Raw genomic sequence first — 22,829 nt, 5'->3', positions numbered from 1 at the left:
CCTTGTTCGAGAACTGTGACATCCTGTCAGCTAAACTGACTCTCTCAGACTTGACACTATTACTCTTTATAGCGTTTACCGCCCCCACAGGTCCTGCCCTATCCTTTGAAGAAACCCTCCTACACACCTTGGGTGCCCACATCAAGCCAACCTCTAAAAGGATTCTCCGGGGGAGACTTCAACCTAGGATATAATGACCCTGATGATCTAGCAGGCTCATTGCTCTCCTACTTGCTCAGCGCTCTTGGTTTCCAACAATATTTCAGTACACCTGCATACAGCAAAAGTCGCATTTTAGACTGGATTGCTGACCTTAATTGTCAGGTGTCTATCCTGACCAACAGCCCCTGTCCATGGTCAAAATACAACATTGTGCAGTTCCCCATCTAGCCTACTGGACACTCCACACCTATCGCCATCCTGTTGCCCCCCACCTTGGCCCGCAGCTCCAGAAACCTCACCAGGGAACGCCTAGTTCCCATGCTCAGCTCACTTCTATCCACACACCCCTTTGCCAAAGTCCCTAACACACTTGTGGGCCTGTACTCTAAAACCTTAACTGCTGCTATCGACCCAATAGCCCCGCAAACTTAATCCATCGGCACATGGAAACTCCTGGTTCACCCCAGAATTTCAAACATTCTGTACCAACAAACGGCTAGCAGAAGCTAACTGGAAGAAATCACCAACCAAAGCCAAAAAAGCTACTGCCCCCGGTAGCCGCTAAATGCTAATAAAATATAATAAAAAAATAAAATAAAAAAAAATAACATTCTCTGCCAAATCTTCCTCCTACAATGCAACGTCTCTGAGAAACGCTTCGGTGTGGATACAAATCTGTAGACCTCGGCACCCTAGTGGATTATATCTGATTCAAATCTAGTTTTGTCGCATGAGTACAGTAACCAAACGGAGAATAGTGGTTCCTCCACTCCGCTTTACAAAGAATTTTGCACTTATGGTTTTACTTCCTATTTGATTCATGCGCATTTCTCTTTGTTTTTTCATTTATTTTCTTTCTCTGTGTATTTTCTAACCTCAAACTTCCCTCTCCCTCCCCCCCCTCCCTTCATGTATGTGTTATCCTAATATTGTGAATGGTTACATATATAAATGTATTTTTTTTGCTTCATGAACAATCGTGTCGACCTCTTTCCATCTTCTACGGCGCATTAATCAAATAGGAGGTAACACCATAAGTGCAAACTTCCTCCTGCAATGCCAAATCAAAAACCTGTGAGATTTTCACTATTCTCAGGGAATTGGAGATACCCCACCACCCCCCACCCCGATCACTATAACCAAAGATGTCTCATAATGCTCCAATATCCAAAACGCCATGCTCACTAAAATGGACACATGCACAAAACAATTCACACCAAACCATCCCCGATCAAACCCTCGCAAGTATCTGACAGCCCCATTTCTCCTCCACTGTGTCAGGCTGAGAGGTCCTGTATCCGCGGAAGCTGCTGAACCCCCGACAATCCCCCTGAGATGTATTTCCCAGAACTAGTTTTCAATACAGCTCTGTAAACTACACCCCAAAGGGAAAGGGGGAATGGGACAACAAAACAACACCAGGCAGACTGCGTCAAGGCTAATCAGTGCTGAACCTGCAGAGGATAAAGAATAACATATACACTTTCTTAATTCACTTACTTAACCTTATGAATGGGAAGTAATTAATCCTTAACTAATAATTGAGAATCCTACCTGGTTCTTCTCTTGAAATTTCTTAGAGAAGCGGATAAGAAGCTGAAAATCTCTCTTACTTGCGATACTAGAAATTCCCAGCAACTTCTTACATTAGGCAAAACTGGAAGTTTTAGTTCTTTGTTTGTCTTTTTTCCAACTTGCACTGGTAGTTCAATTAGATTGTCTTTAAAATGTTCTTTCTTGTAATATCAAAACTTTTCAAACTATTTATAATTATCTTGAGTCTTTGAATCCTTGAAGAAAGAGGAAAAAACGTGCTAACTGCACACGCAGGTTATTTCCATTAATCGTTGAACTTCACATAGAAATCTTCCTGGTTGAAGAACACGCGCAAACGGATGAAGACGCGCGATCCAAGTAATCCACACGCGCAAAAATCCACACGCGCAACAATTCACACGCGCAATGGTCCACACGCGCAATAATATTCTCCTGCGAGACACGCGAAATAAGAACACCCGCGCTATTGAGTTCAAAAGCAACGAAGTGATTGTCACGCGCAAAATTACTCGCGATGGAAAAAACACACGCGCACTCACAAGGCACGCGACGAACAGATTCTCGCGCTTAAAATCACACGCGCTTTGTATTTCACACGCGCTTTGTACACATGCAATAAAAATCACACGCGCTTTATATTTCACACGCGAATTGTATTTCACACGCCCTTTGTATACTCGCGCTAAAAATCACACGTGCATTGTATTTCACACGCGCTTTATACTTCACACGCGCTTTGTATACTCGCGCTAAAAATCACACGCGCATTGTATTTCACACGCGCTTTATATTTCACACGCGCTTTGTATTTCACACGCGCTTTGTAGTTTTCAAGCTGCGTATAGCTTTTGGCGAAAAGGATCTCTCGCGCAATAAAACACACGCGCTTTTAAAATGGCACGAGACCAACCTCTGCTCGCGCTCGGAATACAAACGCTAGAAAGCACGCGCTCACTTGAATACGCACGTTACAGTCAAAATCTCGCGCTAAGGAACACCGCACTGGAAACACAAGCGCACACCGATAGTTCAATTGTTTTAGTTGAAACACTACTTTTAACGAATTTTCAAGGAGACTGTATTTAAGATGAACAGATTTACAGTAGAAATAAAGTCACTTATCTCCTTAGCGAATTCACAAAGATTTCCTGCTTTTCCTATCTTCCAAAACGAATTCCTGCCAGCTGAAGACTTCTCCTGAACCCCCAAGAAAGTAGCCGCTCAACTGCTGAGATCTGAAGGATAAAATCCACCAGGCCTAATACAAAAGCAGGAGCAGCCACTGAACACGTCCTCTCAGATGGGGTTTTGATGATGAAAGGCACAGAGTGACAGTTTAGAATGTTCATTGTTGTTCAGCATTGTCTTCCAGCCAATCAGAGCTGTCACTGTGAGGCTCCATCTTGCCTTGGGTCAGAACCAGGATTCTGAATCATCAAGTTAAGGCCTAACCAACTATAATGGAAAACTTCCCACCCACACAAAGCTAATCTGAAAAGGATAAATAATGAAAAGGAAACTTGAATAAAAGAAGGAAACCTGACACACTGTCAGCCTTCAAGTCCCTCCTATGTTTTACTTCACCAATATCCCTGAAGATGAAGTCAAATCCATTTGAAAAGGTATTAAACCATCTTGGTGTAAAGGTGACACTTGCCCAGCCAGCCTTATCAAAGACTGCTCAGACATTTAACCCTTGCTCACTGTTCTTAGAGAGGCACAGCTCCACCTCACTGACGAGGGCCAACCAGGCCGAAACAAGTGTCTGGGGTTGCTGTTGGTAGTCTTGTTCAGAAGAGACTTGCCTAGCATTTCGGTGCTTGACTGCCCTTGGCCAGGACAAAGACTGATATGTAGTGGAAATTTCTCTTCTGTGAAAGGATGGCGAGCTAAAGACTCTGGTTGAGAGTCAAACCCGGGATATAGGCCGTTAGAGAGACACTCCCAGGACCCACCGTGTTCGTGTATTTGGACGCAACACTATCGCTAATACGGCAAGTTAGCGCCATTGCCTCCTCTGCCTCGTGCACAATTAAATTAATCAATGCTTCCAGACCTTTCATCTGTCCTGATAGCTGCCTGACAATAGCCGTGCAACTATAGAATCTAGGCTTGACTATTGTAATGCCCTTTTCGCAGGCACTACTAATATCAACATTTGGAAAATGCATGTTATTCAGAACAACGCACTTTGCCCTGCACTGAATATCCCTAAAGCTGGACATATCACTGCAGCTTGAAAAAAAGCCTGCTGTCTCCTGATTCGTGAGCGTATTCTCTTTAAAACACTTTCCATCACACATAGATGCTTGTCCAAGGATGCCCCACTTTACTTAGCCCGAAAAATTACCAAAGCATCCTCTTCCAGACCGACTAGGGCAGCCTATGCCCCTCGCATCACCCAGCCCAAATTTAAATCGGCTAAAGCTAGAGGCTCTAGCATCCCAGCCATTGCTGCCAAACATTGGAACCTTCTCCCGTGTACCTTGCGGGCCATACAGTCTTATTGTATTTTTCGTAAAGCACTAAAAATGTTGATGTTTACCTAATATTGATTACCAAGTGCTTCCACCTTCTTGGGGTAATGTGAATTTGAAAAACCTATGATGTCACTAACACTGTATGTAAATAATGTTTTTACTGTCATGTGAGTTACTAGTTATGTAACAGCGCCTTGATGCATAAGGGGCTTAGCAAGTTTTATTAATGTAAAAATAAATAATAAACCTGGCATATTCTGAGAAGTATAACTTTGTACCTGTCTCTCTTTTCTGATCTCTCACAGTCCTTTGCAGGGCCTCTGGCCCACCACTGATAGTCAGTGGTCACGCTACCAGAGAAGATGGTTGTCTTTCTGTCAAGTCTTGTTCCCTGACCAGAGCCTCTTGCTCAGTCAAAGCACCCGCAGTTCAGCATCCAGCTAACAGACTTCTCTCCACTCACGCCACTGCTGGCTCCGTGCTCTGCTCCTCAAGGACTGTTTTGCTACAGAGGCTCGGCACTACTTAGCAGTTGTTCTCCTCACTCCATGGGACTCTCTCCTCCATTCACAATTTGCTCTCTTTACACGTCATTGTAATGTGAAGATAGGCTCAAATGTACCATAAGACGAAAAAACTCAATAAAAGAGTAACTCCAAGTCCGCAAGAAAACCCAGCTTTATTCCATTGCAAACGGCCACTGGGAGAGCGCACAAAAGACAATCTCAAAATGGCGTTCAGACCAACATGTTTTTTAAACAAATAGTCATAGCTGACCTCATAGTTAGTATAATCATCAAACATTCTACTCTTGCTTGCTTTGTTGGATCTATGTGATCACAGCGCCACCCACAATGCCGACTTTCCAAAAGCTGACGTCCATTATGGCGCGGTGCAGTGATCACATACATCACTGGGCCCCGCATCCCCCTACCCGCCTCCTCCCTCCCACTACCCACTTACCTTTTCGGCGACACACTGTCAGGTTTTCACATTCTATATCTCACATTGGCAAGATTCCTAGGAGAAGAGGATGTTGTAAATACTATTTCAGGGGTTAAAATATTCAATACATTCTGTTTAGAAACTAGAGCATTTTCTGTTTTAGTTAATTTCATTTTTTTTTCCTTAACTAACTTTCATTAGAAAGATGAAATGTCCCCAAGCCAAGATGGTAGAGCACTTTCTCAACAGTGATTGGTTTAGTTAATAGCAGGCAGTATTGTGATGTCATTTAGAATGTTGCTTACAAATCTAAACTGCCCTTCATTGAAGTCTTTATTAGAGTAGGTCATGTTTTTGTTAGCTCCTATAGATATAATATATTTTTAAAATCTTTAGTGATAGTTTACTAAAAAACCTTGAGTTTTACATAGAACTCAGTATTCAAGTTAATGTAAGTCTGCAGTTGAAGAAAGTATCTAATTTTCAAAGAACTCTGAAGCTGAAGCATGGTATCCAGAGAACCAGTTACCACTGAATTGATGCTGAGCAGCTGTATCCAGTTAGCCAGTAAAAGACTAAGCTAAGTGACCATTGGACTTTATTTTTTGAAGTTTCATTACTGGAATGCAAGTGAAATTTAATGTTTGTTTTTAACCAAGATTGAACAATACTTTTGTGAAAACTGTTGGTTCTTTAATCTTGATTATGCGCGTGGTTTTAGCGTCGCGTTACTAATATTAAAGCTAAAATACTAATCCGATTTTTTCTTCGTTTATTTTTGAAGCGCTAGTCGCGTGGTTTTGTTCGCGTACCTTTCGGCTATTTTTTCTACGGGAGCATTCTCAAGTCCGTAGTACTCGCAAGCGCGTACAGTGAACATTTGGAAGTGCGCGATTCGAAAAAAGGACCTAAAGACGTCGTTTTGCGTTGCGGCCATTTTAGAAAATATTTTTTTTTCTTCAACACAAGCGCGTATCGATACGAGAGAACTTCGAAGGTGTATTACAGACTCAAAGAAGTTAAGAAGGCTATTTCTTCTGATTTAATTCTTCATTTGCACATAATCTCATCTTTATCAAAGATAGTACAAGGTATAGTTTTTGTTTATTTTCTTAAGTAAGTTCTGAAGAATTATATATATATATATGTATATATGTATATATATATATGTATATGTATGTATGTATATATATATATAGGTATATATATATAGGTATGTATGTATATATATATATATAGGTACATATATATATATGTATGTATATATATGTATGTATGTATATATATATATATATATAGGTATATATATATATGTATGTATATATATGTATAGGTATATATATATAGGTATATATATATGTATATATATATATATATATAGGTGTATGTATATATATATATAGGTGTATATATATATATAGGTGTATATATATGTATATAGGTGTATATATATAGGTATATGTATATATATATGTATATAGGTGTATATATATAGGTATATGTATATATATATGTATATATATGTATATATATGTAGGTGTATATATATATATATAGGTGTATATATATAGGTATATATATGTATATATATGTATATGTATATATATATATAGGTATATATATATATATATATGTATATATATGTATGTATATATATATATATATATATATATATATATATATAGGTATATATATAGGTATATATATATAGGGGTATATAGGTATAGGTATAGAGATTTCGTTATTTTTTATATTTATCCTTAAGGACATTTTCGAGAGTGAAGAAGAAGAAAATATTTATATATAAAGAAACAATGACCAGTGTCAAGTCACAGCAGATTACATACAATTAATCATCAATCTCGAAAGAAAGTAAACAGCCTAACAGCAATCAGAGCTTAGGCTACAGGTATTTTAATTTATTAATCACATGAGTAGTTTTGAATTAGAAGAAGGTGTTCTAAAACTGCATTTTATTTTAGGAACACTACTGAAAAGACTAATACCAGATCTTTCCTGCGAAGACAGACAGAAGTGCCAGCAGTAGGAGTTCCAGACTTGTTGTCTCTTATCTCTCAATCCACTTCCCGTTTCCCCTTTGTCTGTCCGGTAGTTTTATAATTACAGAATTGTTGGGCAGACAGGCTTAGGGGGTTTAGAGGACCAGCTTCACTCCTGCAGGATTCTTCAGCATCAGGCTTGACACACACACAGAAGGGTGCAGCCGTCTCGACTGTATCCCGCAGCGCCAGTTCTGTCCTCCCACTAACTTGGGTCTGAACTGGTGCTGCAGAGTCCTTTTTTTCCGACTAATGGACCCCTGCGTCCATTAGTCGGAGTAATGGGGGTCGGGCTATTAGTACGGCGCAAAGGTGCTGTACTCTGTATAGGCGAAATTTTTTAGTTGCAGTGTTTGTATGATTCCGATTTGTTGGTAGAGTATAGAACATATAGTTATCTCTAAGTGAACCTTTTACTATTGGCTCGTCCACAACTAATAACTCCTCCTAGATTTAACCTTATCCAAATTGTACTTTTCAATCTAACATGCTATTTTTTGCCATTGTACTACACTTGTCGATAAAAAGACCAGGGTTTAATTAGTCAGATATGTGCTCATCTGGCCTCAGCACCTTTATGCGGTGCCAAGATACGTGGTGAGGAAGGAGAGATGGGCGAACTGTTATGATCCAGTTTAAAGAAGCTACTCCCCTCTTGTTCCCAGGCCTTAGGCCTTATCTGCCAGTCTGTTTGTGTCCTTTGCGTGTCGTCTCTGTCTGGATATACTTAGAGTAGCAGGTGCACTATCTAATTGGCGTGGAATAAATTAACATTGTTTTGATCAGGTTGTAGAGGACCACTGCTCAGAGCTCAATTTCATCCATTTATTTGGAGCTTCTGCTATCCTAACGTGTGTGTACATGCTCTGCTTTGGCAGCAACTCGGGCGATATGTATTCATTCGTTATGGGATCCATTGCCACGGTAGCTGCTTGCACCTGGAATTCAAGGATCCATCTATTTCTCACTGCCACCAACTCAAACTAATTAGCTTTAATAATTGTATGCTGTATGCCCTGGGAAACCTTATCTTGTGTGGTTTCCAGCTTCTATGCAGAACTCCCCTCGGCTCACTGACTTTGGTGCATGGAATCTTGTGATGAGCAATTTTTTGTCAGGCTGCAGTATTTCAGAATTAAGGCGTAGCAGTGTTTGGTCTTAGTTATGGTGGTACTTCTATTAATTATCCACCATGTTAGAGTTCCCTGCCCGTGTATGCTGCAACATGCACCCTCCCCCTACCTACTAATGTCTAAACTACTTGTGTGTCCCTCTGGGTAGTCTGCATCCCTCCTACTTATGTGAATGCGAACTACTTTGCGCCCTACTTTTGTCGCACAACCTGTTCTACTCTTAATTGCGACTGCAGGATCACTAGTGCTTTACTAACCGTTTACTCAACGTTTCTCATCGTATATTTTCATTTGTGATTGGGAACGGGTGGAGCCGTAGCCAATACCCATGCAACTCATCACAATTATTACAGTAACAAAAATATTGTATCCGTCTTCCTTGACTATTGTATTCAGGCAGTGTTCAGCATACCTGAAGCCAATAGAAACAAAGAATCTTTGCTAAGTATGGACTTTACAGGCGAAGCCAAAGTCTTTTCAACATTTTGTTTTGCATCAAAATCACAGGACAGAGACGGCCCTCTTAGGTCTAATATCTTAGCTGCTCCAGGCTTCGGATGACGGACAATCATCCCTACACATGATTCAAGACCTCTCGGCAGCCTTTGACCTGGTGGATCACTCCATCTTGACCACCGGGTTAACGGATACGGCTCACTTCTCAGTCCATCCAGGCCACCCAATGGGTCACCTGATTTCTAGGTGGTAGACTAGTGAGAGTGGCAAGTGAGATAACTGAAGCAAAGCCAGCACCTCTGCTTTATGGGGTCCCTCGGGAGCGTTTGAGTCCATGCTTTTATAACATCTTTATGGTGCAATTCTTCCACATGTTAGAACAAGGGGGGGTATTGTTAGCCAACTACGCCGATGACACACAATGTGTCATCCCGATCTCAAGTTCACATGGCACTGACTAATTAAATATCAACAAAGCATATAATGCATTTCAAAGTTGGATGGTGCAGAATGGATTGGCACTGAATGGTGCAAAAACAGACATTTTGATCATCGGCTGTGATTCCAGGTTTGCCACACTAGATCCGATGTACAAGAGTTTCAATATAGATAACTGCATTATTAAAATGAACAATAAAGTGAATACTTTCGGCGTTGTTCTAGATGAAAACCTGAACATGAAAGTGCAAGTGAGCAGCCTAGTCTCTTCTTCATCCTATTTTATCAAGCTTCTACGTCATCTTCGCCCACTGATCTCGGAAAAGAATGCAGAAACTTTAGCTAGAGCCATCATTGGATCAAAAATAGATTATTGCTGCAGCCTCTTAATCAGCATCACTCAAGCTGACTTTCATTGCCTCCAGGTCATAGAGAATGTGGCAGTGAGGGTTGTGAAAAGCCTCAAACGTAGGAGCCACGTTTCTGAGGCAAGACTGAGCCTGCACTGACTCCCTGTGCAGGCCAGAATGTGCTTTAGAATGTTACTCATTACTCACAGATGTCTCAGGGGACATATGCCTGCATATCTGATGGAGGCCATGGTAAATAAAAAATAAAACGGTACCAGATCCCTAAGACTGACAATATGAGCCTTCTAAAAACTACCCGCTGCAAAACTAATAAAGCTCGAAATGGAGCTTTTAATATTGCAGCTCCTCTGGCATGGAATGTCTTGCCCCCCCCCCGCCCTTAGAACCACAGAATCCACTGACGGGTACAAGAAGAAATTGAAGACCTTACTGTTCTGTTAATCGCTAGACAGCTTTCCTTTAGTAGCATGGCCCAGTATCCTGTTCTTAGTAGCATGGCCCTGTTTCCTGTTCTTTCTTGTGTTGTTTGTTTTGCTCCATGTTTTTGTGCCCTTAAGCCTTCGGGTACATGGAGCTCGGTACAAATCAATAAACATAATCATTTATATAAGTGGACGAGGAGGTTTGGACAGGAAGTTCCATTGTGGAATGGGTGTCCTTGTCCCCAAGTGTGTAGTCTCTCCCAGTGAAGTTCCATTTGCATAGAACCCTATGGATGGTATTGCTTAGCGGGCTCACCTCCCTAGCCTCAAAGGGAGTGTCTCCCCTCTGCGGAGAAGGGACGAATTTTCCAGATCTGTTACAGTACGTTTTAGTATTGATGATTAAAGCTTTTTAGCTATAATTTTAGAATTAATGTTGATGTCTAGATTTAATAATTTCAAGCCAAAAAAAACCATGCACAATGATGTATCTTTGCCTGGTATGACTTGGAGTGAACATATATTCCATCATGGATGTGTAGCTATAGATGACGGCTGTGCAAAGATATTAAATGAGGAGTTAGTTTTAGTCTGCAGTTCTTGAAGGATTTGTTGGTGATGATGCCTGGGGCCCTGTTAGTGAAAACATTTGTGGTTGCAGATATTTCTATTACTGATATGACATCTCCAATTGTTCTTTAAGATTTGCAGGTGTTGCGGTCTTGCAAACCTCTAGCATGTGTGCACAGAAGGAGGGGACGTGTTCCTGGAGGAAGATCTAAATTAAAAAAGGTTTTAATTGGGCTGTTTAGTGTTTTCCTTAACTTAGTGTACAGAAGTTGCAGTTCTTTTCCCAAGCCAAGATGGAGAAAGGGTTCAGGACTCGGCCCGATTTGGAATGTCCAGGTAGATTAGAACCCTACTGAGGGACTTTGGACTTTGAGTCAGTGGTCCTGGATACAGGAGAAAGAGAGCTGGAGAGCAACTTCAGTCAGTGGTGGGAGCGCAACATTTGTTTGTGGGAAGAGTTTAACCATTTCCAGGGTTATGTTTTTCTGAGCGTATGGCTTGTGAAGAAAGCAATGAAAGCCCGACGAAGGTTACTCAAGTGGTGCTTAAATGTTTGAAACATTTATTTATGTGCCAGCCCAACTCTCTGATTGTGCGCCCATTTAAAAAAAACCTTGGTGCTCCTGAGAATTCCACTGCTTTCTCTTACTGCTAGTGCTTTGATGCATGGAACAGCTGCCTTGCACGAGCGAAGCCCACACACATATGCGGTGCAGTGATGTCCCCTTCCTCTCTGGTACTGCACATGCTCACAGGGGCAGTGACGTCCGCATCACAGCGTTCAGGTGCTGGAATTGGCATTAGTTAGGCTGACCTTATCCACGCAGTTAAAGTTAGTGTTGTAGTCCACGTATATCAGCCGTGAGCACGAGCATCCTTCTGTTAATCTTAATCTGAGTTACTGCAAATATATAAAGAGCACCAGGCAGGATCCAAACATGTAACAAGAGTTTATTTTGCTTAAGCAGTCTCAGGTACAGCTTTGCCTGCAGGCAGTCATAGAGTAGTTGAACCATTTACATGGCGGGCAGTCAGCCTTAAGTACATTTTTAGAATTCATTTTGGTTGTTACATTACAGATGATAATTTACAACCTATGTAACGTATGCATTCTTCCCCGAAAACGGTTCACCCCACTTCATGTCTGTACAATTTTCTGATTTCAGAGCAACACGGTTCACCCTGTACCCAGTACAAGGGACAAGGAGACATTCTTCGCATAGTTTATCTATCTATTGTTGTCTTTGACAGAAAAGTCATTCTGCATTTCGGCTGAGTAGTTTGCGTTATTCTACTTGCTTTATACTAATTTATTCTGTATTTTCAGAGCGCGCATTGGCACATAATGTTTTCTAAAGATTGGCACGAAATTGGCTTTCTGGAAAGCAGGAGCCAGGAAGCCATAAACCATCAGTTATCTGTGTTTGTGTCTGCCAGTTCAAGGCTCGAAGTGAGCAAAAACATTCAGCTAAGCATTCCTCGCAGAGACCCGTCTGCCAGCCTTTCATGCTGCAATCATTTTCTGCATGTAAATTGAAAATACACCAAGTGAGCAAAATAATTAAATGTAATTTGAAATTGAGTTTCATATGTGCTTTTTAAATGAGTTCCCTTAGGCTGTCACCGAATGGATGCTTTTTCGCACTTCTGCAAGGACAGCAAATCTCCGTTTCGGGAGCTGGCCCGGATAGTAGTGCTTCCCCGGCTAAGAGATCTACCACAAATCCAAGGGTACAGATATAGTCCTAGAGACTCAGAAAGCTTCCCAGAGGCGGTCTCACCTGTAGGAAAGGCCTGACTTGAACGACAACGTCTATTAGTCACCATTAGAATTAACGGAAAATGTTTTAATCTGTATAAATCACTACAGGGGCTGTAGTTGTCTTCCAACTGAAGTAAGTTACAAAGCAGTTGAGTCTTAGAGGAGAGCAATTGGAACCAAGAGTACATCTCCAGAAGGACAACTCTAGTAGATATTCCAAAGGTGGTGACAAGGGTAACTTGGGTTTCAGAAATTTTCTGGGAACTACAGAGGGTGTGACCTTTCAGAGGCAGCACCCAATTGTTTGTCGAGGACAAACATGTATTGTTGATTTCAGAGTGAAAGATGAGGTTTACAGGAGAATTGAGAACCAGACTGTTAACTAGGAACTAACCATGAGTTTGTGGATATCAAGCAGACAGCGAGACTGAGCTTGTAGGCAAATATGGAAAGTATTACCTCTTTCTGAAGGGATAAAGGTGGAGATTTGGGGTCAAAAATGTATGGTGAATGGTCTGTTCAGATACATTGTTTCACTGAAACGCTCTCTGATGCTGTACTTTGCTTATTATTGGGCTGTTATTGCTTGCTCTTGACACTTTCTTGCCTAACTGTGGGCCACCTATGAAGTTTTTCCATTCACAGAATCTTGACATTAAATAAAATGAGTAAAGGAATAAAAACTCACCCTAATTTGCAGAAGGTGCCTTCATACCTTAAGAGTGCACACAGGTATTGCCTTAAGAGACCTAACCCTGTTATCAAATCAAAACAGCTCTTTTTAAACTACGGTGCTGCTGGGACAAGTTGCCAACAAGAAAACCTCTATGGCCAGATGGCTGGTTTCCTGCATTATTCTATGTTGCCAGAAGACTAACCATCCGCTTCCAGGCAAGCCTAGTACCCGCTCCCCTTGTGAAAAAGTGGCCACTGCGCCCCGTACATGAAATATTCAAAATGTGGAACTATGCAAAGCTGTTGTGTATTATTTTTATTACGTTGATTCAGATGACGGGGAAGGACACAAGTGGGACAAGCGTCCCTGTGTAATTTTTGTTTAAATCATTTTTCTTTTGTTTTCTTCATTTTCTTTCCTTCCTTTTGGCTTTTTCTTCCTGGTCGCCCCTCCTCACAGAAGTGTTTTGTTGGCTTGCTATTCTTTTTAGTGTGTGTGAATATTAACCCCTCTACTGCTAAAAATCTGTATGTCACATTATCATCCCAATGCTAAGAACATGAAATACACATTGTGAATGCATCTACTGACATTTGCACTTGGCACTTCAGAAAAAGTGATGGAGCATTAAAGGGCCTAACAAAGACCCTGTGATGGAGAAGGAAAACTTGCCAATTTGTGTTGCAAGTTCTCCATCTTGTCACTTCATGAGATTAACGACCTGCCCTTCTTTTTACCATTTATGAAAATAAACCAAATTAATTGGCATGTTAAGGCAGTGTGTTGCTCCAGCATCCCTTGATACGTCAGAGTGGCAGCCCTTGGCACTCTGACGTATCATGACATCTGCCTCAATGTTTAAAATGGGAGCAGAACATTTTTAAAACGACACAAATACACTTTTTTTAGGATAATTATTCTTAATTGTGAACAAAGACAGTTTTTAAAGCACTGATAGATTCAGAATGAAACAAGGTTTTCTCCTTAAATTACTGCTCCGAGATGCTCCTAGAGATGGAGCCAGCTCGTGTGTATGATGTTAATTTAGATGATCTTGATGTAGGACACCGTAACCATCTTAGTTTCCAAATGGCTATCTTGAGAGGTCTCTCTAGAAATTGTTCAATCTGTGTAAGAGACCAATGTCAGTATTTCTTCCTATTGGACATGTTTGGCACACCCTTACTTACCTTTTCTCCGATTACTCCTGTCTTCCAGAAAATTGCTGGTGAATTGTACGGTCCACTGATGCTGGTCTTTACCATGGTAGCGATACTTCTTCATGGCATGAAGACGTCTGGCACGGTCATTGTAAGTACACCTTCTTTAGTCTAGTGAGCCCTCAGCTCTGATAAGTACATTGTTTATTAAACAATTAACCTAAGAGACGTGAGAATCAGTGAGCTTTATGTCAAATCGATCGAGTTACATGATACCACTGTATCCTGTTTGTATTGTAAAGCCTGTGAAGTGAAACGGGCCCTGGAAAATGCCCATGGAGGTGACTTGGTTGCAAATAAGCTTTGTATAATATGTTAGTTGTCATGACTCTAGTGTCAATTATGTGGGATTGAGGCACAAAAGAAGTTTGACTTTTTACAACATATTTCTTGATTTTTAAAAATAGTTTTCAATGTCTTATTGTGTCATAAAATTATCCATTTCACCTCTCTGAGCTGGTACGTTGAATGCGGTAGTGCAAGGATATTTGTGTTTGTTCATCTGAGCTTTTCAAGGTGATGCTCCTTATTTAGGTTCCGGAACATCTGGATAAACCTCTGTATAGATCAATATCACGTGACCACTAACCAACAGCTGTATGGGCAGCACAATGAATTGGAGACTAGACAATGCATTCGATATAAACGTCGATATTCCAGACATCCAGACATTGATAGGCGTTTGCCTTTGAATCCTAGGTTACAAGGTTGGTCTGTGATGAGGTCACCTTCGGTTTGTAGTAGGTACCTCCTAAGGATCTGTTTGACGAGGCTAACTGAGTTGATTGTTCATAGAACATGAGCATACAGAATCCCAGTGAAATGGTCCTAGTGATACGAATGGTGGGGTGCCGAACAGAGCGCATGGGATTTTGGGGGTAGTGAGGAGATGCAGGACTTGGAAGCAAAGGGAGAGGTGATGGATATAGCGTGACATGAGAGCAGATATAGTGGGTGATCAAGGGAATTTTAGATTTGAAACCAGGTTCAGTAATCTGAAAAAAGGCCTTGGTATAAACTGAAGTCCAAACTTAATGTGTGTACATGTTGAGGTGGGAGTTTATTTTGGGATGTTGAAAAGCATTCAAATGCCGCGTCTGGGCTGGAATGAACAGTGTGAGGGCCTAGGAGTAAACTACAGTTGTGTTTGATGGTGACCATTAGAGTGATTAGGGTTCTGGCTAAGCCAGGGAAAAGATGAAGGACAATTATTTTGGTTGGTCTGTGGACTGCAGCAGCCTACAGTAACATTCATGTTGATGAACAAGCACAGACATGTTTCACTTTTCATGTGGACTGGGCTTTGGAGGGGGAGTTTAAGAGGAACGTGTGATAATGTCCCGATGGAAGAATTGGGAGGAATGTTATTGGCTTGGTTCAGAAACAGGCAGTACAGAAGCATCTTGCAACGTGGGGTGGTGTAATAACCGTGATATAGGCAAGTCAGTGGGTGAGGACGGGGAAAGAGATGATGATTTGGGCGTCGCAATCAAAGTGGTAGTAGGAGAAGATTAAGGAATGTAAGGGGGTAGGCTGACACCGTCTATGGTTTTCAAAATTGATATATACCAATCATGTAGTTGAGAGAATTTATACTGGTATTCGGAACACAATGGTCAAACTCTAGGAACTAGAGTTCATATCACAACAAACTGCCCCAAAGTCGTCCTTAGGAGGCCATATGTTCTCTTATTGCTTTTCTGAGCTGCAATGTCAGCCTATTTCGTAATTACTGTCCTTATTATCTTGTATTCCTGTATAAATCTATACACATATTGGTTCTCAAGCTTTCATTTTATGTAAACACAATTTTTTAATTTGAGAAGCAGTCATTTATGTACACAGGTCAGATTTAGCAAATGCATTTCGGACCCATTTGTCCATCCTCGGGGCTAGACCCTTTTGGTAAAATATGAAATAAACATCAAAAGAAATGTCACAAAACCTACACATGTGTAAAGGGAAAAAGGGAGAAAAACAAAAAAACATTTTTTAGAAACACAACCGTTGTTAAATAATAACTTTGCCACAAGTCATAAAGTAACATAAGCTTGAGTTTAAATACCTCTGTGTAATTTGTTTCATGAACTGACTGTGAAAAAGTAAGTACATAGCCTGGTTATTGTATAATTCTTTTAATCTTGTTACATTAGCCATGATATAACTGTTTTAGTTACCTATGCTTCTTTCAGTTTGGCATAAAACCGACAGGCGATGTGCTCCTATTTGGAAAAAGTAGATTTAAACGGACTCTGTCTTAAAACATTTCCATTGTGGCAAAGCTTCGAGGAAGTTCTTACCTCTCTTGTGATGAGAGGTGAACTACAGGGAAGGTTGAGGTGGTTACCTGGCTACAGCCATTACCGCATATCACTTTCCTGTGCTCTTTTTAGTGATCGCGGCATGTGGCGTGATGTTATCGAAGGGCCAATGTCACTGGCTTGTGACGCCGATTTTGTGGTGATGTCACGCGTTGGCATTATAAACAAAAACAACACGGCTCAGCAGAGCTTGTGTGATATGTAATATGTTTTCTTTCAAAGTGTGAGACTTTGGTTACAGTGAAAATGTATATTATAAAAGATACATCATGGTAAAAGGTGGATTCCATATATTGCATCACAATTACATATACACATGACAATTTGTCAGTTATCTAATGGAAATAGAAAAGGTCCCAAAATATCTCAAACATGTACATTCCTGGACAATACCTATATCCTATAGCAGAATATGTGCTCATTAGTAATCCTACTTCATGACTGAGGTTTTAATATAATTACCATTGCGTATCTTCCTATGTAGTTTACGTTTCACTCAAAAGATAGGTAATGAATCTTTAACTAGTGGAGTCATTTCCTTGTGTTTACTGTAATGCTAGGTGCAAAGCAGTTTCTTAAATCGTACTTCCTCTTCTAATTTTTTTAAAAAAATGTATTGGTTTATAAAGACCTTTTTAAAAAGGAGAATCATATGATACAGCTGACAAAAGCACACAAGTACAAGCAAAAGCAACACCATGAATAACAAAGAATTCAATAGACATCAAAATAAAATAGCAAACACTATTTGTGCAAAAGGAACACAGAACAGAGAACAAGACTTAAGTTCGAACAAAATTACTATAAAATCGATTTAGTTAGTTCAATGTTTTTGAGGAGACATGTTGGAGCGTACGCTAATTTTTTGTTTGCCCCCGTAAAACAATCCTCACACCATTCTTCCATTGTGCGCTGTGCTCTAATTGCAACAATTGCTCCAAACAATGTCTTTCTTTTCAATAAAAAGGCTCTGTAAGTGAGAATTAGATGCTTGATATTCTCTTCATGAGGATTGCAAAACCTACATTTTGGATCCAGCTTCTCATATTTGGGCCATCGCATGATCGCTTCTTTGGCCTTAAATTGGTTCAACCTAAATTTCAGCAGCAGCGTTCTTTTTTGCTTATCTGGACACTTTTCAAGATAATTGTAGATTGAATTATAGGCTTTTCCTTCCAAGGGAATATTTTTTATGAGCAAGTATTTTGCTCTATTTATGCCAGTACTTATCCAGTCATGTTCCCACAACTTTTTCTTTACGGCATCTGGATTTTCTACTAGTGTGTCCCTATCACTATTTATGTCTGTTAGAATGTGATGACAGTGATTTATCCAAGCCGAAAAGACGGAGTTTGATTGTTTATTCACCTGATCATGGAGGATTTTCAGCTGTGGAGCACCATTAGGCAAAATTATTTTGCGGAAAATTGACAGTGTTCCAGATGACCTTTGCATTTATGGAAATTAGCCTCAGTTCATATTGCACTACCGCAGCTGGTATGCCCTTGGCCACTTTCAAAATTCTAGACCAAAAAATATTTTCAAGGTTATCCCACAAAGTAGATGGACATCCAAATGCAGTTTCTGCTCCAAAAATTAAAGATGGCACAACCTTTTCGGTATAAAACTTTATTGTGGGAACCAGAGAAAATGTACCATATTTCTTATCAAGAACTGTGGTTTGGGCGCTAAGTTGACGACCTTTAGCTTTGGTTTTTTCCACCCAAATTTGGTCATTTATATTTGAGTTCAACTACATGCTCAAGTATTTGAGCTGTTTCACATTTTGCAGTGGTTCACCGTCGAGATGCCATTTGAACTTTTTCACATTGAATGCACTTTTGGTAAGATCTTGTAAAGTTAGGAAAACTGATTTGCTTGAGTTTATATACAAACCATTGTCCTCAACATATTGTTCCAAAGCGTGAAATTTCCGTTTTAGTCCAATCGGTGTGAGATCCATCAACACTAGATCGTCTACATAAAGAATCCAGTTCAGGGCAGAGTCGTCAATTTTGGGACCCAAGCCTGGGATTTTTTCAAAGATTTCACCAATGTCAGAGATGAATGCATTGAAAATTATGTTTGCCAGCGGTCACCCTTGTTTAACCCCGCAAAAGGTACGAATAGGTTTTGACAGAGTACCATTTGTGTCTAAACGGATGCTGATCTCAGTGTTCGTATGTAAGTCTTTGATAGCAGATAGAAGGCTATCGGGACAATTCCAAGATTTTAATTTTGTCCAAAGCATTTCCCTGTCTACGCTATCGAAAGCGTGAGACAGGTCGATGAAGGCAAGCTACACTTTTGAACCTTTCTTAATAGCATCCATTTTCAATAAATTGATGAGTATAAGATTTAAGCAGCATCCCACGCCCTTTACAAACTCACTTTGTCTAACATCTTGATGTTTAGTTAGGACAAGCCATTCCATCAATTTGTGCTGGAGTTGGGTCGTAGATATTTTGCCTATAGCATCTAATAAGGCAATTGGACGATAGTCCATTGGATTTGATCTGTTGCCTTTCTTAAAAATAGGCACGACAATTGCCTTCTTCCAGGAATCAGGTATGACACCTTCTGCTGCGACTCTGTCAAATAACATTTTCCAGAACTCTGCCCAAGCTTCCGGATTAGCTTTAAGAATAGCATTTGTTATGCCATCCGGGCCTGGAGCACTGGAGTTGGAAAGTTTTTTGATATTTGTCAAAATGTCCTCTTGGTCAAAATGAATGTTCCAGTGCCGAAGGGATGGCATTGGAGGATCGGGGGTGTTGCCCTTTTTTGAGAACAACAAGAAAAGTGCTCAATCCATTTTTTTTCGGTAACCAAAGAAAAGTGCTCAATCAATTTTTTTATCGGGAACCATGTTTTTTTGCAGAGCTCTTGGTACACTGCATTCATTATTGATTACTTTTCAAAAATCTGAAGAGTTCTTCTCTTTTAGACATTTCATTATTTTTTCTGCATCATGTTGTTCAGTCAAAGAGCGATGTGCTATTATCCAGTTCTTATACTTTTGTCTGATCTTTTTCTTCATCTCGAACTGTTCTAATTTGGTGAAGTTTTTGAGTTGTCGCAGTGCCTTACACATTACCCTCTTTCTCATGGCGAGTTCTGAATTATAAGCGTGTATATGTTTGTAAATCTGGGTACCATTTGGATTTTCCAAGGTCTTATATTTTTCAAGCAAAGGAGTGTAGTCTAAACCCAGGGAATCAATATGCTTCTCGTATTCCGTTTTGATTATGTTCACCTGCTGTGGATTGAGTTTAAGTCTATTTCCCCTGCAGTTTGGGATTATGTTGTGATTCCATATCGGTGAATTAGGTTCCCAAGTCATCTTAAAGCGCGCTAGGACCATATTGTGGTCACTAACTTGCATATTTTTCACTTGGAGATTGATAGTGTATAGAGATAAGTTTTCTGATACAAAGATATAATCCAGTATGGATTTTTGGTTATTTCTTTGCCAGGTGGATTGTGCTGGTATGTCTCCCTTGACATTACCGTTTAATCTTGAAAAGCTCCGTAAGGTTAGCTCTTCGCACCAAGTTTTGTTTCGTTGTTGTCGTTCTTGTTTATCTCTATGCAATTTAAGTTGAGATCACTACATATGATAATGCGAGTTGTCCACAATCATTAATTCGTCAATTCAATCGATTACTTGTTCCACAAAGGAGAGTCTTCCTGCTTCGCGATGATGCCAGTAGAGGTTTAGAATGAAAAATGTAAAAAATATGTTTTCAGTGCCACTATTCCTTGTGATAGTTGCTACTTGGATATACGGAGATGCATTCATATATTCCTGCAATCTACAGGAGTGTAAGAAGACCAGCAATGGGGCGACCTTTGTTTTCTTTGATGGCAGGATTAATAGCGATTTCAAAGTTCTCTGCAATAGGACATGTGTCCAACCAGGTTTCTTGCAAACATAGCAGGTCCACTTCACTTGCCCACTTTCCTTTAGAGTTGAACAAGTGAGAGAATCCTCTTGTGTTCCAAGATCCTACAACGAGCTGTTCTTCTTTTGTATTTTTTTAAGCATTAGCTTTGGATGTTATTTGCCAAGGTGGCTGCTAGCCAATTCCACTCTCTGTTGGGCACATGACTCACCTCTTTTTCATTTGTTTTTATGGACTGCTGAGAGTTTTTTACTGTGATTCTGATTTGGTCCGCTTGTTTCATTTCTTGCATACCGAGATGTTCTTGGCGGGTCAGATTAAATTGTTTATAATCTGAATTCAAATTTTCATCCCGCATAGTTTGCGTTTCAGAATAGTTTTTCTTCGGCAGTGGATTAAGCGGAGATTTGGTAATGGATGCCAAATCCTTTGCTTCTTTTTCCACGTCGGGAACATATACTTCTACAATGTCAAATCCGCAAGGTGACAATGCCGACACTCCCTGCAGCAGGGTTTCACAGACTAATCTTGAATTTACATATAAGTACAATTTGTCCAAAGCAATGTCTTCCTTAAATTCTACGGCCTGGATATCACTGGATTAAATAGTCCGTGGCACAGGGACATGATGGAACAAACTCAGTACATTCTTTCTATTCATTATTAGGCCATCATGGATGTTTAGTATTCTTTCCAAACTTAGACAATATTTTGCCTTTATTTTGTGCACTTTTCATTTGTAACCATTTTGATTACCAATATTTACCCTGAGCCTTGGTAAAGCTCACTTTCCCTTTACGAGTGTTGGTATCGAGGGGAGCGATAGCGCTCAGTTTTTTCTTTTTTTTTTTTTTTTTGCAAAGTAAACTTCCATGTTCCAGTGTCGTTTCTTCATCCTCTGATGTTCCCGAGAGGAGCCATATATACCGGTGAGGAGGAGTTCTCCTGTTGCATCATCTTTAGTGTAACTTTTTGCCTTTTTTCATCCAATGTTTGGAAAGAACTCTCTATATCATCATGATTGTCAGTGATTACCACTTTAGGTTGTTTGACCAGTTCACAAAAACGCCCTGTTGGTGGCGCAGTCTTTTATCGTAGACCCTTCCGAGCCAGCCAAGTTCTTGCGCAGAGCGGGCTCCACTGCCACACTTTCAGTCTCACTTTGTGTTTGTTTGTCTTCTTGCACGTCTTCATATGTAGATAGATTCATTAGAATCTCAATATCCGTGTCTTCAGGCCACATTTCTGGATCTTGGTCAGTATGTGAAGTTGCAGGGACTTGAGCTCCTGCATTGTTAGTTCTTGTGGGAGTTCCTTTTTGCTTTCCTTTACCTGTGCCCACATCGGATTGATTTTGCACAGAACCACAACCATTAGCAGAAACATTTACAGTAACTGTTTTGAGATTCCTTAAGAAAGCTCTCGCGCCAGATATTGTTTTTGCTCTTTTTAGATTTTTGGTTTTCTTCTTTTGGGGTACTCCTTTTATGTTTTGCTTATTTCTGTCTTTTGCAAATATATCAAACAGCCCTTTTATTGCTTGCGTGTTGTTTTCAAGCAGGGCTTCAATTTCAATTGCAGTACCCTTCACCGTGTTTTTTGCGTTATCAATCATTGCATTTTTTGAGCCTTGATCTTCATTCATGCGATCCTTCGTGATGGTTTTTATTTGGGCAGCCTTTTCATTTTGGGAGTCTCGCACTTCAATTATTTCATCCAAATGTAACACATTTGAGCACTTAGCATTTGTATTATCGTTAAAACGAAGATTCGCAGTACTGATACACTCATTAATGGGTTCATTCCTATCATATTTTGACGGGGCCAACTTTTTTTTCTTAAAGGCCATCCACTAGAATCACGCGTGCAGGCCTGGGTGCAGCGAAGGACTCCACCGAGAGCGGGAGGCACACTTGCCAGTCTTCCTCTTTATCATTTTGAGGGAGTATAATTATATTTTCTTGCTCCTTCTCTAGTTGTAGTTGAGATTTCTTTATCTCAGCCAATTTCATGTTTCTGAGGTCATTTTTAGGCTGTGCAATCAACAGTTTAAAGTCGGCATTGTTCTTACATCTATCCATCTTGCTACAGCTGGTCATACTCTCCTTCGTGGCATCTGCATGAGGTTTATTAAGAAGTTGCAAAGCTTCACGTGCAACTTCTGCTAGTAATTTTTTGTCTTCACTTGAGTTTCAATTAGCATCCAAAATCAGTTTCAGGAAGCTATAATTCTGGATCTTATCACTCACTTTTCCATGATTTATTTGTATTTCGTGTTCCATGTTGGTTACTTTGGAGTTTAACGGTGCTATCATCGTTGTTGAGTCTTTGATATTACCATCCATTTGTTC

The 22,829-nt window shown here is 40.2% G+C and overlaps 1 protein-coding gene across 2 annotated transcripts in view; it reads left to right on the top strand.

Moving 5' to 3' along the window:
- YIPF3 (Yip1 domain family member 3) overlaps positions 1–22,829 on the top strand; it is a 331,619-nt gene that overhangs the window by 184,787 nt on the left and 124,003 nt on the right. For both annotated transcript variants that reach the window (XM_069608816.1, XM_069608815.1), the window contains one exon: positions 14,251–14,343. In XM_069608816.1, coding sequence (XP_069464917.1) covers positions 14,251–14,343 — 93 coding nt within the window. The remainder of the gene's footprint in view (positions 1–14,250; positions 14,344–22,829) is intronic.

The sequence above is a fragment of the Ambystoma mexicanum genome, chromosome 4q (genome assembly GCF_040938575.1).
Source record: "Ambystoma mexicanum isolate Mex_15411 chromosome 4q, UKY_AmexF1_1, whole genome shotgun sequence".
In the NCBI taxonomy this organism is placed as follows: Eukaryota; Metazoa; Chordata; class Amphibia; order Caudata; family Ambystomatidae; genus Ambystoma; species Ambystoma mexicanum.
The sequence above is the reverse complement of the archived record's forward strand: the minus strand, read 5'-3'. Positions and strand labels throughout refer to the sequence as shown.